The 16,240-nt window shown below is 35.3% G+C and overlaps 1 protein-coding gene across 3 annotated transcripts in view; it reads left to right on the forward strand.

Moving 5' to 3' along the window:
- Nucleotides 1-14,415, forward strand: part of LOC137217855 (zinc finger X-chromosomal protein-like) — a 55,251-nt gene extending 40,836 nt beyond the window's left edge. For 2 of the 3 annotated variants that reach the window (XM_067724841.1, XM_067724842.1), the window contains 5 exons: nucleotides 8,137-8,286; nucleotides 8,500-8,640; nucleotides 9,013-9,168; nucleotides 9,654-9,794; nucleotides 10,693-14,415. In XM_067724841.1, coding sequence (XP_067580942.1) covers nucleotides 8,137-8,286; nucleotides 8,500-8,640; nucleotides 9,013-9,168; nucleotides 9,654-9,794; nucleotides 10,693-11,876 — 1,772 coding nt within the window. In that variant the 3' untranslated portion in view covers nucleotides 11,877-14,415. The remainder of the gene's footprint in view (nucleotides 1-8,136; nucleotides 8,287-8,499; nucleotides 8,641-9,012; nucleotides 9,169-9,653; nucleotides 9,795-10,692) is intronic. The other variant, XM_067724843.1, reaches the window with a different exon arrangement.
- The last annotated feature ends 1,825 nt before the right edge of the window (nucleotides 14,416-16,240 follow it).

Below are 16,240 nucleotides of genomic sequence, written 5' to 3' on the forward strand. Positions count from 1 at the left end.
GCTAGGGTCTTTAAAATCAAGTTTTAGTGTACAGGTGGAGTTCAGACTGTTCCCACTGACTCTGAATATAAGTCTTTTTCCCTTGTGTCTTTGAGCATAGCACAGTAAAATTTACTGCACACATTTTGGGGGCAGAGATAGTAGGCATTTATATGTCTCTAGTGTGATCAGGTATATCATCATCGTGGCCCAGCTTTATGATAATGATAATTTTCTACATTCTACAGCCTCCACTGCTCCAGTGCAACAGCACTTTTTTCGTCTTCTCTATCCACAGAGATTCTTAACAAGTTTTCTTTCTCCTTAACTGTGTGGCATTCTATCTCGCTTTTCAGTGATGTACTGTTTGAATTTTATACCACATACATGGATTACTCTTTTAATAAAAGTAAACTAATTGGCAAAAAAAAAAGCCACTGTGAAAGGAAAAATAAGAATAAAAATAAATAATTTATTATCAGGAATCTTTTGATCAGGCTTTAGAATATTGCAAAAGTGAAATGGCAAAAAAAATAGAATTAAACATGATTATGGAGAAAATTGATAGACACAGGAGACAGAAACTAGGAGATAAAACCCAAATACAGAAAAATTCAGTGAACTTTTTAAATACTTAAAAGACAGTAAACCTTGAAAACTAGACAGAATTGGCTCATCACATACAAATGATCTTTCCTCAAAAAGAGTAATGGTGGTTTTCTCATTAGTAAACATGGAGGCTAGAAGGCAATGGGATAATACAGTCAATATGTTGAAGGGACAAAGACGGTCACCCAAGAATTCTGTATCTAGCTAAAGTTTTAAAAATGAAGGAGAAATTGACCTTCCCATATGAACAAAAAAACCTGCAGTAATCAAGACTGATCAGTATTAGTATAAGGATAGACATATAAATCAATGGAAGAGAATTGACAGTGCAGACATAAACCCATACATCTCTGGCCATTGATTGATACACTGATTTTTCACAAAGGTTTCAAGATAGTTCAATGGAGGGACTCCCCTGGGGATCCATTGGTTAGGACTCTGCACTCTTACTGCCAAGGGCCAGGGTTTGATCCTTGGTTGGGGAACTAAGATCCCACAAGCTGCGTGGTGAGGCCGGAAAAAAAAAAAAAAGTTCAATGGGGAGGAAAAATAGTCTCTTCAACAAATGATACTGGGATCTCAGAATTGGAGAAAATATTTGTAAAGCCTGTATGTAACGGTCTAAGAATCAAGGATATTAACCTTTTACAACTCAGTAATAAAAAGACAGATAACCTGATTTTAAAAATGGGCAGAGAACTTGAGTAGACATTTCTTCAAAGGAAAAAGCGTAAGTATATAAAGGATGTTCAACATTGTTAGTCATGAGGGGAATACAAATCAAAACCAGAGTGAGATACCACTACAGACATTCAGATTGGTATTTTAAGAAATGGAAAGTAAGAAGTATTGGCACGAATGGGGAGATTTTGCATCTCATAAATTGCTGGTGGGAAAGAAAACGGTGTAGCCACTTCAGAAAAATTTGGCAATTCCTCAGAAAGTTAAACATGAAATTACCGTATGACACAGCTATTCTACTGCTAAGCATATACCCGGGAAATTTTAAAACATGTCCACACAATAGTTTTTATACAGATGTTTATAGCAGCATTTTTAATGCTAGTAGCCAAAACATGTAAACAACCCTAATGTTCATTAGTAGGTGAATTGACTTTAAAAATGTGGTATCACCATACATTGGAATTTTATTTGGCCATAAAAATAAGAGAAGCATTGATACAGTCCACATCATGGATGAACTTAGAAAGTTCAAGAAATAAGTATATGAAATGTCTAGAATAGGTATATCTATAAGGACAAAAAGTAAATTAGTGATCGCCTAATCTAATTGTGAGATAGTTGAAGATGGGTTGGTAAAAGAGTACAAAGGTTATCTTTTGAGGGCGATAGAAATATTCTGGAATTAGATGGCGATGATAATTGCACGACTGTGAATTTATTAAACACCACTGAATTGTGCACTCTACTCACTATAAAAGGGTGACTGTCATGGTATATAAATTTTATCTCAATATTAAAAAAGAATCATTGAAATCATATGAGGCAATACATTGTAAAAAGAAATTAACAGAATGATAAAACCGTCAAGTCGTAATGGTAGTTACGTTAGTGAACTTTTAGAGGATAAACCACAAAATACTCAATACCATATGATAATCCAACAGGGTCTAAAAATTCTGAGGAAACTATAGTTTAAAAATTTTATACCCAGCCAACTTGTTCTTCAAAACAAAATGACAGATAAGTCATTCTCAGGTACCCAAGATTTCACAGACATTAGGACTCATGAGTGGTGGGGGTTTGCTATTCAGTAATTAATAGAACAATTAAATGAAATACATCAGTAGAAATATCTCAGGAATGGAGGGAAAAACTGGTGTTAATTTAAAACTAGAGTTTGACGTTAGCAGATGCAAACCGTTATATACAGAATGGATAAACAACAAGGTCCTACTGTGTGTGTAGAACAGGGAACTATATTCAATATCCTATAATAAACCATAAAAGAAAAGAATATAAAAATTATGTGTGTAACTGAATCACTTTGCTGAACAGCAGAAATTGACACAATGTTGTAAATCAACTGTACTTCAGTAAAGTAAAAAATAAAAGTAGACTAAACAAATGTATATTTGAAGATCATGCAACAAAGTAATTATGTACAAAGTATTAACTATAAAGTATTTTGGATGGCATGATGTATAAGTGTGATAATTTCTATCTCTCATCACAGATGACAGTAGATAACTGTCCTTAAAATATGATAACCATCTAATAACTATAATACTTTTCCAAGAGGGGTGTTTTAAAATCTACATTTATTGGGCTAATAGACATTTACTTGAAGACCATCACTTATACATTTAGCAAATGGATGTTGAATAGTTACGATGTGCCAGGCAATGTTGTAGGCTCTTTGGATTAGTGAATAAAATGAATGGAAGTTCCTTCCCTTCACAGGGAATGCCTTCTAGCAGAAGTGTACAGGCATAAAATTAATAAGTGAATTATGTGTGTATTAGAAAGTGCTTTGAAAAAGTTAAAATAGCCCAATAAAGAAGATAGTGAGTTGTTATGCTCAGGATGCCTAGAGAAGATGACATTTTATGAAAGACTTCATTTGAGTTTTCTGGTAGACATCAAAAAGGAAATGGATGTGCTAAACTGAGTTCAGGAGATAGTTCTGGGTTAATGATATAGATGGATATAGATTGAGAATTCTTAGTGTATAGATGGAATTTAAACCGTAAGGGTGAGATCACCAAAAGAGGGATTGGTTATGTATAAAGGAAAGAAGGCCAAGAATGAAAATGCGTGAGGTTTTTAAGAGGCAGGGGAAAAGGAGCAGCTATGACAGAAGAATCAAGAGTGTAGGTCAAAGAAGTCAAGAAGGAAAGTCAGTCACAGAGGAGAGTGAACATCTGTGTCAGATGCTAGTGCAAGTCAAATGAGTGCTGAGAATTGGTCATGAGTGACTTTAGTGAACAGTTTTGGTGAAGTTTGGCAGAAGCCTAAGTGAAGTGAGTTCAGAGAATGTGGAATGAGAATTGGAGAAATGAAACTTGCAGAAGTGGGATCAAGATAAGGTGGTTTTATAATTGTTGCTATTTTACAGAGAGAAAGCTTAGTTGTTTGCTGAAAGGAATGTTCCTGTAGAAAATGATGGATAAATTGATGTAAAAGATAATTGTTGAACAGTACAGAGAAAATATAAATTAGTGCTCAAGTCAGAGGGATTGCTTTTAAATAGGAGGAGTACAAATAGTTTATGGTAACATACAGTAAAAATAGAATTTATGGATTTAGTTGTTGTCAAGCGGGTAGAGCCAAATTTAGTGGATTTTTTTTAATGTTTCACTTGTTCTTAGGGAAATAGGAAGTAAAATCAATTGGTAGGTAGTGTTGGAGTTTTGAGGAAAAAATGTGAAATATAATCCATTCACAACAGTTTATGGTCATGTATTTGAAAATGAAACCATAAGAATTATGTGATTTTTAAAAAAAATCCAGATGTAGCTGCATAGATAATAGGTGCAAAGACAAAAGTTACATTCAGCAGGGGTGTGATTCTGCAAATCAAATGGTCAGATGAAGTGAGAGAGGGCCATAGGAATTGGGAGAATATTCAAGGGACTAGAATGGTGAACGTGAAATTAAATTGGCTTTATTGTTGAATTTGTTGTTTAAAAATAACGTTATAGGGCTTCCCTGGTGGCGCAGCGGTTGAGAGTCCGCCTGCCGATGCAGGGGACGCGGGTTTGTGCCCCGGTCGGGGAAGATCCCACATGCCGCGGAGCGGCTAGGCCCGTGAGCCATGGCCACTGAGCCTGTGCGTCCAGAGCCTGTGCTCCGCAATGGGAGAGGCCACAACAGTGAGAGGCTCGCGGACCGCAAAAAAATAAATAACGTTATAATTTTCATTTAAAACATTTGTGTTCATTCTTCCATTCTTTTACATGTATACATGCATAGAGAAATATCTGAACAGTATTCTTGTAACTATTGATAGTTTTAGGTGATGGGGTTAGAGCCTAGAATTTTGACCACTAAGTCCCCAGGGAACTCCCTTTATTGCATATTTTTAAAAACGTAGAAGCAACTAGAAGGATCTTTTACAGCTGCAGGTGAATATGTGACATTTTGCAATTCCAAAATTATTAGATTTTACAGTCCTCAAGAGTTTTATGGTTACCTACAGATTAACATTTATAAAAACATCTAGTGTGAATTTGTAAACACAGGACATTAGGTTTTTCAGTACCTGTTTAAAATGACTTTTTATAAACTTGCCAAAAGAGGGCAACTTCATCTACAAAGTTCTTAGAGGTTAGTTCTCCAAAGAATTATACATTTATTTTGGATTGTCCTGCCTGGTTTGCTGAGATCTCCAGCCCCTATCTCAGTTTGACATTCCAAAGTCACCTTTAAGAACATAATTTTAATTGTCAGTCAGCTGGATATGTCATTAAAAAGACCGCTAGGGCTTCCCTGGTGGCGCAGTGGTTGAGAGTCCGCCTGCTGATGCAGGGGACACGGGTTCGTGCCCCGGTCTGGGAAGATCCCACATGCCGCGGAGCAGCTGGTCCCGTGAGCCATGGCCGCTGAGCCTGCGCGTCCGGAGCCTGTGCTCCGCAACGGGTGATGCCACAACGGTGAGAGGCCCTCGTATCGCAAAACAAACAAACAAAAAAAACGCTATTACACGTCAGACCAGAATTAAGGATATAATGCCTATTTTTTCTTCACGAACTGTATTTATTAAATATTGTAAAGATATTTTAGTTAAATTCAGCGTTTAGGGAAGGGGAGTGTGTGTGTTATTTGTTTATAATTGCCAAGAGTTTAACAAGCTGCGATTTTTGACCCTTGATATCATTAGGTTCATCCTGTACCAGCTCATTCTCCCTCACTTCTCAAGTTCTTAACCCAGTCTACCTTTCTCTTACTTTTAAACCAGAGTCCTTTGCCTCCTCTTGTGTATATCTGGTTGAAACCACCAGTCAGGACTTTTTTTCTTGTTTTCTGCATTTCTAGCTCCTGTCCCCCCAAAACAGGCTAGCTACATTGCTATTGCTGTTTGCTTCTGGGTATCAAAAATAATAGTGTTTACCCTCCTGTATAAGGAAACTGCCTTCATTTTTGCTCCTAGTTTCGTCTTCTCCCTTTCCTTCTGAGGTCTTGATCCAGCAGATTCACCATGCCCTCTTAATTCCAGCCTCTCACTTTCTTTATTACCTATAGACTTTGAGCAGGCTTAAGTATTTTTATCAAACAGTAATCTCCTTGATCCTGCAACCCATTCTGATTACTGCTTCTTTATTCTCCTTTTTTATACTAAACTTAAAGAAATTTACATCCTATATAGAATTCTCCACCCACTTTTGTCTGACCCCATATAGCATTCACTAAAACACTTTTCATCGAGAATATCAGTGACCTCTGGGTTACTATAAACCAGTGTAGATGTTCCTCCTTGACTTCGTATGTGTGTTGTGTTATTCTGTGTGCCATAGTAGGGTTTGCACATTGGTAAAAATATTTCAGGATGCTGTTTGAAAGCAGTTTTATGTTAAGTAATTTATTGGGGATGGGGATGGTCTTGATTTGTAATAAGAAACTAAAGTGTTGTATTTTCACTTGGGAGATACTTAATTTATCTGAATATTCTACGTAAGAATATTCTATAATTCTATGTAAGAATTTGATTAGACAAATGAAATTTTTAGATCTTATAGAGAACATGATGGGGAATTTGGAGAAGTTATTTTAAAGATATCAAAAGCTGAATTCTGTCTTTCTAAGCCAGTGTTAGGAATTTAAGACGTAAAATTACATAGTGGTCAAAACTATCACCATGCCCTTATTTGAGTTGTGCTTGAGTCATGAACTTACTCATCTGATCGCTACTCATGGAAAAACCACCTTCTGTTAATTATACCGTTTATGGATTTTTCAAAAAAATCACCTTAAATCTCATAGAATTCTTAAAATACCTAAAAGTTGATGAATGTTAGCTATGAGTCACATGGATTAGGTTTTGTATTCTGGCTTAGGTCATTACCTGTGTGATCTCAGATAAATCATTCAACTTTCATTAACATAGGTTTCCTGTCCTTTAAAATTTTGGCAGTACTTTAAAACCTCCCTCCTTAAGTATTTAGTTACTAGGTAGGTAATCTCTTAAATGGTAGCTATATCACATTTTAAAATAATCAAATCATCTGTTCATCATCCATTTTCCTACTAGAATACAAACTTCTTGAGTCCATGACTTTTTCGTATTTTATTTGTATCTCTGGTATCTAGCCCAAAGTCGCACTTATAGTTGTGATTCATTGTTGAATTGAATAAAATATAATCGTTCAACGAAAAGGATAATGAAATACGTCTAGCAGAGGAGCACCAGAAGCAAAAAGGAAATGAAAAGGCTTGATGGCAGTATTGAAGACAAGCTAAATTGAAGTCTTCTCTGGGCTTTGGTTCTGCTTCTCTCTGCTTGGTCTTCAGCTTTGCCAAATAGACCACTTGTTGTGTCTAGAGCAGAGAGAACATTCCTTCAATCTTTTTCTAATGCACACAGCGTCAGTGATGAGTTGAATAGTACTAAGTTTTTATCAGTCTTTGCCAAACTTTCTTTTGTGCCAGAGATAGCAGTGCACGAAAGGATATATTATTTGGGAATTACATTTTTGGTATTATTACAATTCAGAATATGTTTCTTTGAGACATTGTTTTTTTTTACTTTTGTTAATTTTCCAAATCCTAAACATAATACTGTACAAATGCTTTTTCTTCTGTTATGAAGTTTAAAATATGAAATGTTTGTTCTGTATTCCCTGAATCTCTACTGTTGGGAACCATGAGAGCCTCTATTGTTAAATAAGGATTTTGGGGTTTTTTTTTCCAAAAATGTAAAACACCCTACCTTCATTAAGGCCTATAAGAGTATGTTTAAATATAGATTTGCTGCATTTGTAAGCAATGACCCAGAATGATTACTTTTATGAACTCAAGTATCTGTGTGTTTGTTATGTGCACGTATATATACCATGTCTGTAAGTATGTGGTTTTACATGAAACAGTTTGATGTTTACATTGACCATTGTAATATACGTTTTTGAAAATCATATTTCGTTTTTTTTTTTTTAATTCAATTCTAATAGAAACATAAGATCAAACAGTATTCAGGAGTAGTGAACATGAGATAACACCGATAAAGCATTTATATTAAATTTAGTGCTTGCTGATTTTACTACTAGGACATTTCCCACAAGATTTTCGAAAATATAATACTGCTTTTACCTTATGCATATAACTATATCCAAAGGTAAGGTATATCATTTCATTACTTTTGTTAGTTTCCTAGGTTACCAGCAGTTTAAGTAAAATAATTTTTACCTTTATATCTCATCTGCTTTTCGAAAATTTTCAAAATGTATTCATTGAATCTTCTGCTTTCTGGGTAGAATCATCCAGTTTTACATGAGTCAGGTTAGAGATTATGTTTGTAAAAAAGGAGTTTTGAAAATGGTAATATTTTATTTAAGCATCTATTACTATGTAATGTGTTTCCTGCCTTTTTAGTGGATGATGCTGGCAAAATAGAACACGACGGTTCCTCTGGAATGACCATGGATGCAGAGTCGGAAATGGATCCTTGTAAAGTGGATGGCACTTGCCCTGAAGTCATCAAGGTGTACATTTTTAAAGCTGACCCTGGAGAGGATGACTTAGGTAAGAGGAAACCTTCAGCATATTATACATCCTGATCAAACACTTCAGCCTAATTACTTTTTGGTGGTTTAGACTGAGAATGTTGTAATCTTTTCTGAAGATAACTTTTAGGAGGGTTCCAATATAACAGAAAAGTATGTAAAATGTAGTAAGTGAAACAGGTGGAAATGAAGTCTTCACATAAATTCTTGGAGCCTTCATCTTCTCTGATAGGTGGCACTGTAGACATTGTGGAGAGTGAGCCTGAGAATGATCGTGGAGTTGAACTACTTGATCAGAATAGCAGTATTCGTGTGCCAAGGGAAAAGATGGTTTACATGACTGTTAACGACTCTCAGCAAGATGAAGATTTAAGTAAGTAGGTGGCCTTTTTGTGGGAGAGAATTTTATGTTTCTATAGGCTTTAAATTTTTTAAAGCACCAGTATTTGAAGAAAATAAGGAGCACTAAGAAGACATTATTGTACTGCTGTATTCCAAAGAAGAATATCAGTGACTCTTGATGTATGCTCAGGATGTCATTTTGTAAGCAAATTATGGTGAAAGCCAAGAAAGTGATGATTCATTGAATAAATATTTATAGTGTATTTACTATGGGAAAGTAATATTCTAGGTATGTAACATTTGAACCTCCTTTCTGTTTAATAACAAAATTGAAATAAAAATATCTTCCCTGTCTGATCTGTAAACTTGGTCACAAAAGTGCTTCTGTTGATTTTCTACTCAGATGTTGCAGAAATTGCAGACGAAGTTTATATGGAAGTGATTGTAGGAGAGGAGGATGCTGCTGTTGCAGCAGCAGCCGCTGCTGCAGTGCATGAACAGCAAATGGATAACAATGAAATCAAAACATTCATGCCAATAGCATGGGCAGCAGCTTATGGTATGTCATGTTGCAGCTTGAAGGATTGCATGGTTCTTGAACATGAATTTATTATTGAAAAACATGTTTCTAGGGTCTTAAGTTTCAGCAATATGACGTACCAGTGTAGTGATTTAAGTAAAAACAGGAAGATGATATAGTCTACCTTTTGCCTTTGCCTTTACCTTTAACAGGAATTTTTTTCGTGCCTATATTTAAGAAGTATGTAGACTTTCAAGCTCAAATTTTTTAATCTTTAGTATATGTGGCTCATGACCTTTGAGTGAGAACGAGAGAATTCATGGGGGAAAATGATGCTATATTTGGAAGCTAGGCATTTCCTACAGTCTTGTATATAAGTAAGCCCAGTAAAGCCTAGTACCTAGAAAGGGAATTTCTGTCATTCATGAGTATCATGGCTTTTCATTGTTGTAGTTTATAAAGAATCCTTAATTCTTTATAATTTATAATACTGTATAATTTTGTTTTTTAATGCATATTGTTAGGTAATAATTCTGATGGAATTGAAAACCGGAATGGTACTGCAAGTGCCCTCTTGCACATAGATGAGTCTGCTGGACTTGGCAGACTGGCTAAACAAAAACCAAAGAAAAGGAGAAGACCTGATTCCAGGCAGTACCAAACAGGTGAGGGCACACGAGTTCCACAGTGCAGCGTGCTCTGCAAGCTCTCAGTTGAAACTAGTATGTATCCCCAGAGGTGTTATGATGGCATTTTAGCTGCTAGAATACAGTAGCTTTTGTGTATTGAATTTGAAAATATAATTTTAAGAATTCACTGATATTCATGAATGATTTCCTTGGATAAAAAATAGATTTTGGATCAGAACCTATTTCAGGAAAAATAAAAATATCAGGTTATTTTAGTGGAAATGCAAAAAAAGATTACTAAAATATTATGTCAGTTAACTTTAAATGAAAAAACTGAAAAAAATCTAGGGACTTCTCTGGCAGTCCAGTGGTTAAGACTCCTCACTCCCAGTGCAGGGCACAAGGGTTCGACCCCTGGTCGGGGAACTAAGATCTCACATGCTGCATGGCTTGGCCAAAAAAAAGGGATCTGTTTCTGTCAGCATGAGGCATCATTCAGAGAGGAGCAGGACAGATACGTCAGTTGTTCATTCATATATTCCTTTTTTGTATATCTTGTATAATGATTTGCATATTAGATTTTTTTATAGGTCTGGTTAAACTTTAAGTTAATGTCAGTTTGGCTTGACATAATAAAAGCTGAAATGTTGAGCTTTATGAATGATTTTCTCTAGATATCTAAATTTATATGGCTTTAAATTGCTACTTTATATATTTTAAACTAGGAATAAGATTGGTACAGTCATAATGAGGTTTCTGGACCAGGTTCTCTTTATTACTAGGTTTCTATATCTTTTGTTGAAAAACAATAAAAGGTATGTTAAAGTAATATAGGTACTTATAAACAGTGTTCAGAACACACACTTTAAATGCTTGAAGAGACCAAAACAGAACTTGGATTGATCACTCATGCTCCTTTCTTTTCCTTTCTTAGCAATAATTATTGGCCCTGATGGACATCCCTTGACTGTCTATCCTTGTATGATTTGTGGAAAAAAGTTTAAGTCGAGAGGTTTTTTGAAAAGGCACATGAAAAACCACCCTGAACACCTCACCAAGAAGAAGTACCACTGTACTGACTGTGATTACACTACCAACAAGAAGATAAGTTTTCACAACCACCTGGAGAGCCACAAGCTGACCAGCAAGGCGGAGAAGGCCTTTGAATGCGATGAGTGTGGGAAGCATTTCTCTCATCCTGGGGCTTTGTTTACTCACAAAATGGTGCATAAGGAAAAAGGAGCTAACAAAATGCACAAGTGTAAATTCTGTGAATACGAGACAGCTGAACAAGGGTTATTGAATCGCCACCTTTTGGCAGTACACAGCAAGAACTTTCCTCATATATGTGTGGAGTGTGGTAAAGGTTTTCGTCACCCGTCAGAGCTCAAAAAGCACATGCGAATCCATACTGGGGAGAAGCCGTACCAATGCCAGTACTGTGAATATAGGTCTGCAGACTCTTCTAATTTGAAAACTCATGTAAAAACTAAGCATAGTAAAGAGATGCCATTCAAGTGTGACAGTTGTCTTCTGACTTTCTCAGATACCAAAGAGGTGCAGCAACATGCTCTTATCCACCAAGAAAGCAAAACTCACCAGTGTTTGCATTGCGACCACAAGAGTTCGAACTCAAGTGATTTGAAACGACATGTAATTTCAGTTCACACAAAGGACTACCCCCATAAGTGTGATATGTGTGATAAAGGCTTTCATAGGCCTTCAGAACTGAAGAAACATGTGGCTGCCCACAAGGGTAAAAAAATGCACCAGTGTAGACATTGTGACTTTAAGATTGCAGATCCATTCGTTCTGAGTCGCCATATTCTCTCAGTTCACACAAAAGATCTTCCATTTAGGTGTAAGAGATGTAGAAAGGGATTTAGGCAACAGAATGAGCTTAAAAAGCATATGAAGACGCACAGTGGTAGAAAAGTATATCAGTGTGAGTACTGTGAGTATAGCACTACAGATGCCTCAGGCTTTAAACGGCACGTTATCTCCATTCATACGAAAGACTATCCTCACCGTTGTGAGTACTGCAAGAAAGGGTTCCGAAGACCTTCAGAAAAGAACCAGCACATAATGCGACATCATAAAGAAGTTGGCCTGCCCTAACAATACTTTCACAGACTTTTGTAGAGATGTTGGCTTTTAAAAGCCAATTTTAAAGCCGATCAGTTTTGTTCACATACAGTACTGTACATTGATTTATACTGTGTACAGATAGGATTATTCCTTCTCGTTACCTTTACATTTTATTCAGTAGTGTTCTGAATCCTATTTAGTTTGTTTAATGAGGAAAAGTAGCAACAAACAAGTTGCTTTCAATAAAATAATCCCTGATTCTGTATTGAATTTTTCCATCTTAGAAGTTTTAACTATTTAAGTATTTACTTTATTCACCTTGATGGTACTCTTCTAAGACGATTAAAGATAAAAACATGATTTAGTAACTCTAAAAGTAATCATTTTGACTCGTTTTTCCCCCACAAATTCTTTGCATTAAATAGAAACATCTGGAATATAAATGGGAGATTTTACTGTCAGTTCTAATTATAACATGAGTCATTTACTTGTCTAGCTTAACATTTTCAAATCACATGACCGTGAAACTTTGCATTTGAGCCTCAACATTGAATATAGTATATTGGCTAAGTTTGTGCTTAGTTTTCATTCTGTTTAACAGGCAAAATATGCTTCTTTCTACTTTCTTTGTAGTGTTTACGTTTTTTTGCCAGCACAGCATACTTTTAGAAGTGGTATTGAAAGGTTTTGCTTTTTCCTGTTTTTCATTCTTCCGTCTGTACTCCTTTGTTTTAGAATAGTTATGTTCTGTAAATGAGACTTATTGTGAACTAAGTTTTGGAATTTTTTAGAGAGAAATGTGGCTCATATGATTTTGCAAGGTACCCTAAATTTTATATGTGCCTGTATGTTGCTTATTTTACATACTTAAACACACAATCCCAAATTCTAAGTCTATGATGAAAAGTATTAAATGTACAATGAACTGAAAGATCCACAGATGTATGAAGGAGCATTTTTGCCAACTTTTTATTCAGAAGGATCAAAATTTAGCTGAAGAATTAGGAAAAAAATAAGAACACTAATATTTTTATAAAGTGAAGTATTATCTTATAAAAATCTTTGGTAATTGGAAAAGAGAAGTTAATGGTATTTCTAGATAGAATGCTTTCATACAGGTTTATCTTCATACCTTAAAAATTTCTGAAAACCTAATGAGTACCAGTAGATATTAATCTCTCTGTTCAGACCGAGAAGCCTGTAAAGAACCTGTCTTCTCACAAAATAAGGCAGAGAGTAAGGAAGCGGTGGCTGTATATACTAGAGAATGGGTGCAAATTAAACTTGACAAGCTCAGCCTGCGTTTTTATTTCTTAGGCAGTTAGCAAACTTGAAAAATATTTAATACTCAAGTTGCCTTTTATTAGAAGACAGAAGTTGTATTTAAAGTACATAATAAAATGTAAGGCTTTATTTGAAATATAAATTCTTTCACAGTTTTGTTTTTTATTTGAGAGTTGAAATATTTTAAGCAGTTAGTGAGTCATAAACATAGATATAAAATGAATTCAGTTAATTAGAATTTGGTTGTGTTAATACAAATTTTGGAGAAAAGGAAACACGTTTTAGGTTGCTCAAATTAGCTATTGGCACATATATACTGGCACACTGTGGGAGATTAGAAATTTTTCTTCCCTTGTGGTAGGTACCTTACAACTTCATTATGGTGCTTTCTTCTACTCCTGTAGAGGTTTTACCTTTCTCTGTGCCATTCATATTCAGAAGTTATATTAATACAGTCAGAAATCTAAGCATTTGGGGTTTTTCACAGCCACTCAAGGCTAGATTAATTTAATCTCGTTCTAAATCAAGTGATTTAGGTATATAGGAATTTAAACCTAATGCCAGCCACAGCCACAAATGGATTTTGGAACCTCTGCCTTCTTGGCCCTCATATATGTCCCCATCTGTTTTATTGTCCATCTGTTGACCTGTTCTGGAAAACTCTTATTTTTGTATGTGAGTATCTTTTAAATCTCCCTCAAATTTGTTATTCCCTGAAGTAACATAAAAGGAAATGTTTAATGAAAGTTTACATTTAAGAATTTTAAAACATTCTGTAAAATTAATATAGATAAATAATTTTATTTTAAAAATACACTGAAAGATAAAGAACAACACTTTACATCATATTTCTCACATTCTGGAGTCATAAACAGTTGTTTTGTTTTTAAGCGCAATATTGAGACCTTTAAAAGGTATTAAGGATTTGGTCAAGTTAATATAAAACATTTGCCTTTATAAAGAAAAAATGAAATTGTACTTACTGTTATGTACTGATATTAATTGAGGTTGTTTTAATTCTTAAAACAATTTGATTAGCAAAGCTAAAAAAGTATATGTTTCAGTTTAGTGTTTAAAGAGGTACCAATTTTTAGAAGAACATAAGTTATTGTTTTGTTGAAATAACCTGTCAGATATTGTATGTTCCCTCCCTCCTTTGTACACATTGTAAAATACTTAAAGTAAAATACTTAATAAGAAATTCATATAGAAGAATGTGACACTATTGTAAATGTGTACTTGAGAGTAACATGCAAAAATAAAAATCAGACTATTTTCCTGATAATCAGTGTTTAGTCTATTTGATACTAGTACAAAGTTAACACTTTCCTGAGAAAAAAAAAGTGCAGCTTTCTTAAATCTAGTAAACATAATACAGTGGACTATTTTTGTTTCCCCATTTCTTAATTCATTCTGTATAGAAGTGGAATGAATGCAAAATGTTTAATTGTGCTTCATTTTTTTGACTTGGTTGGAAATGTTCATCCTGTGAGTTAGCACGTAATATTTTAGAGTAGTTAAGAGCTAATTGGGGGCTTCCCTGGTGGCGCAGTGGTTGAGAGTCCACCTGCCGATGCAGGGAAACGGGTTCGTGCCCCGGTCCGGGAAGATCCCACGTGCTACGGAGCGGCTGGGCCCGTGAGCCATGGCCACTGAGCGTGCGCGTCCAGATCCCGTGCTCCGCACCAGGGGAGGCCACAACAGCGAGAGGAAAAAAAAAAAAAGCTAATTGGTAAGTCCTTTTGATTAGCATGTCCTTAAAATACACTTTTTTCTTTTATCTTTACAAAACATTTGTCGTTTTCCATCTGCAACTACTTCTGAGATAAATGTCCCATGTATAAAGTGGTTGTTTTAGACCACGTAAAGTTCATTTCAGTATAAGACCACAGCAATCAATGATGGTTATTACTGTTTTCATAGCAAAAGACTCTGTCCTTGAGTTACCCTTTTGTGCCCAGTTTGGAGGTCTGTTACAAACACTAACATACTGTAGAACAGGTTATTGTCATAGTAAAAATTAGATAAAAGTTATCAGGAGTTGTCTTAACCATTCAGTATTTCTCACAGTTCCAGAGGCCAGGAAGTCCAAGGTCAAGGCACTAACTTATTCAGTGGGTGGTAAGTGCCACTTTTCTAGTTCATAGACTGCCAGCTTCTGGTTGTGTCTTCACATGGTGGAAGGAGTGAGGGAGGGAATAGTGAGGCACTGTTCCCACTTGTGAGGGCTCTACCCCCATGACCTAATCACCTCCTAAAGACTCCACCTCGTAATACCATGACATTGGGATTCGATGGCACATAAAAACATAATTTTAGGGAGTCAAAAGCATTTAGTCAATAGGAGTTAAAAAGATTGGGACATTCAGATTTTTATTGAGAAAACTGATGTAACATAAAAGTCACTGTCTAAAAGGGTAAAATTAGTGGCCTTTAAACATTGACAGTGTTGTGTTACAATCACCTTTATTTAGTTCCAAAAATCTTAGATTTTTAAAGATAAAGATTCTGCACTTCTTCAACTGTATAGGAATATGTGTTTGCCTAATAGTTCAAACAGTAAATAATAAAAGTTTGAGTTAAATATTAAGAGAATATGGTGAATGTCACTCTGACAAGTCATAAGTCAGACAAGACAACTGCAACTCAACTGAATAACTCATTTATAATAGAGTGCCTTATAAATAACACCTAACCAAGTCTGTGATCCCCCTACTCAGATCATTTATACCCCTGTTCTCTGGAATCTTCGTTTCACTGATTTCCTTTATTTCCCACAAATGGTAGGTTATATAAGGAAAAGCATGACCAGTCAGTATCTTAAGGATGTGCTATTTCAGAATAGTGGGTTTTGAACTTTGGGCCAAGGATGTCTAGTATCAGCATTACTTGGAAACGTGTTTGAAATACAGATTTTTGGGTGCGCTATATACGCACTACATCAGAAACTGCATAGGACCTAGCAACCTATTTTGTTCTTGTAAAAATACACGTAACAAAATTTAACATCTTTAAGTATACACTTCAGTAGTGCTTAAGATTTACTCATATTTTGTTGAGGATTTTTTCATCAATATTCATCAGGAATATTGGTCTGTAGTTTTCTTATA

The sequence above is a fragment of the Pseudorca crassidens genome, chromosome Y (genome assembly GCF_039906515.1).
Source record: "Pseudorca crassidens isolate mPseCra1 chromosome Y, mPseCra1.hap1, whole genome shotgun sequence".
Classification (NCBI taxonomy): domain Eukaryota; kingdom Metazoa; phylum Chordata; class Mammalia; order Artiodactyla; family Delphinidae; genus Pseudorca; species Pseudorca crassidens.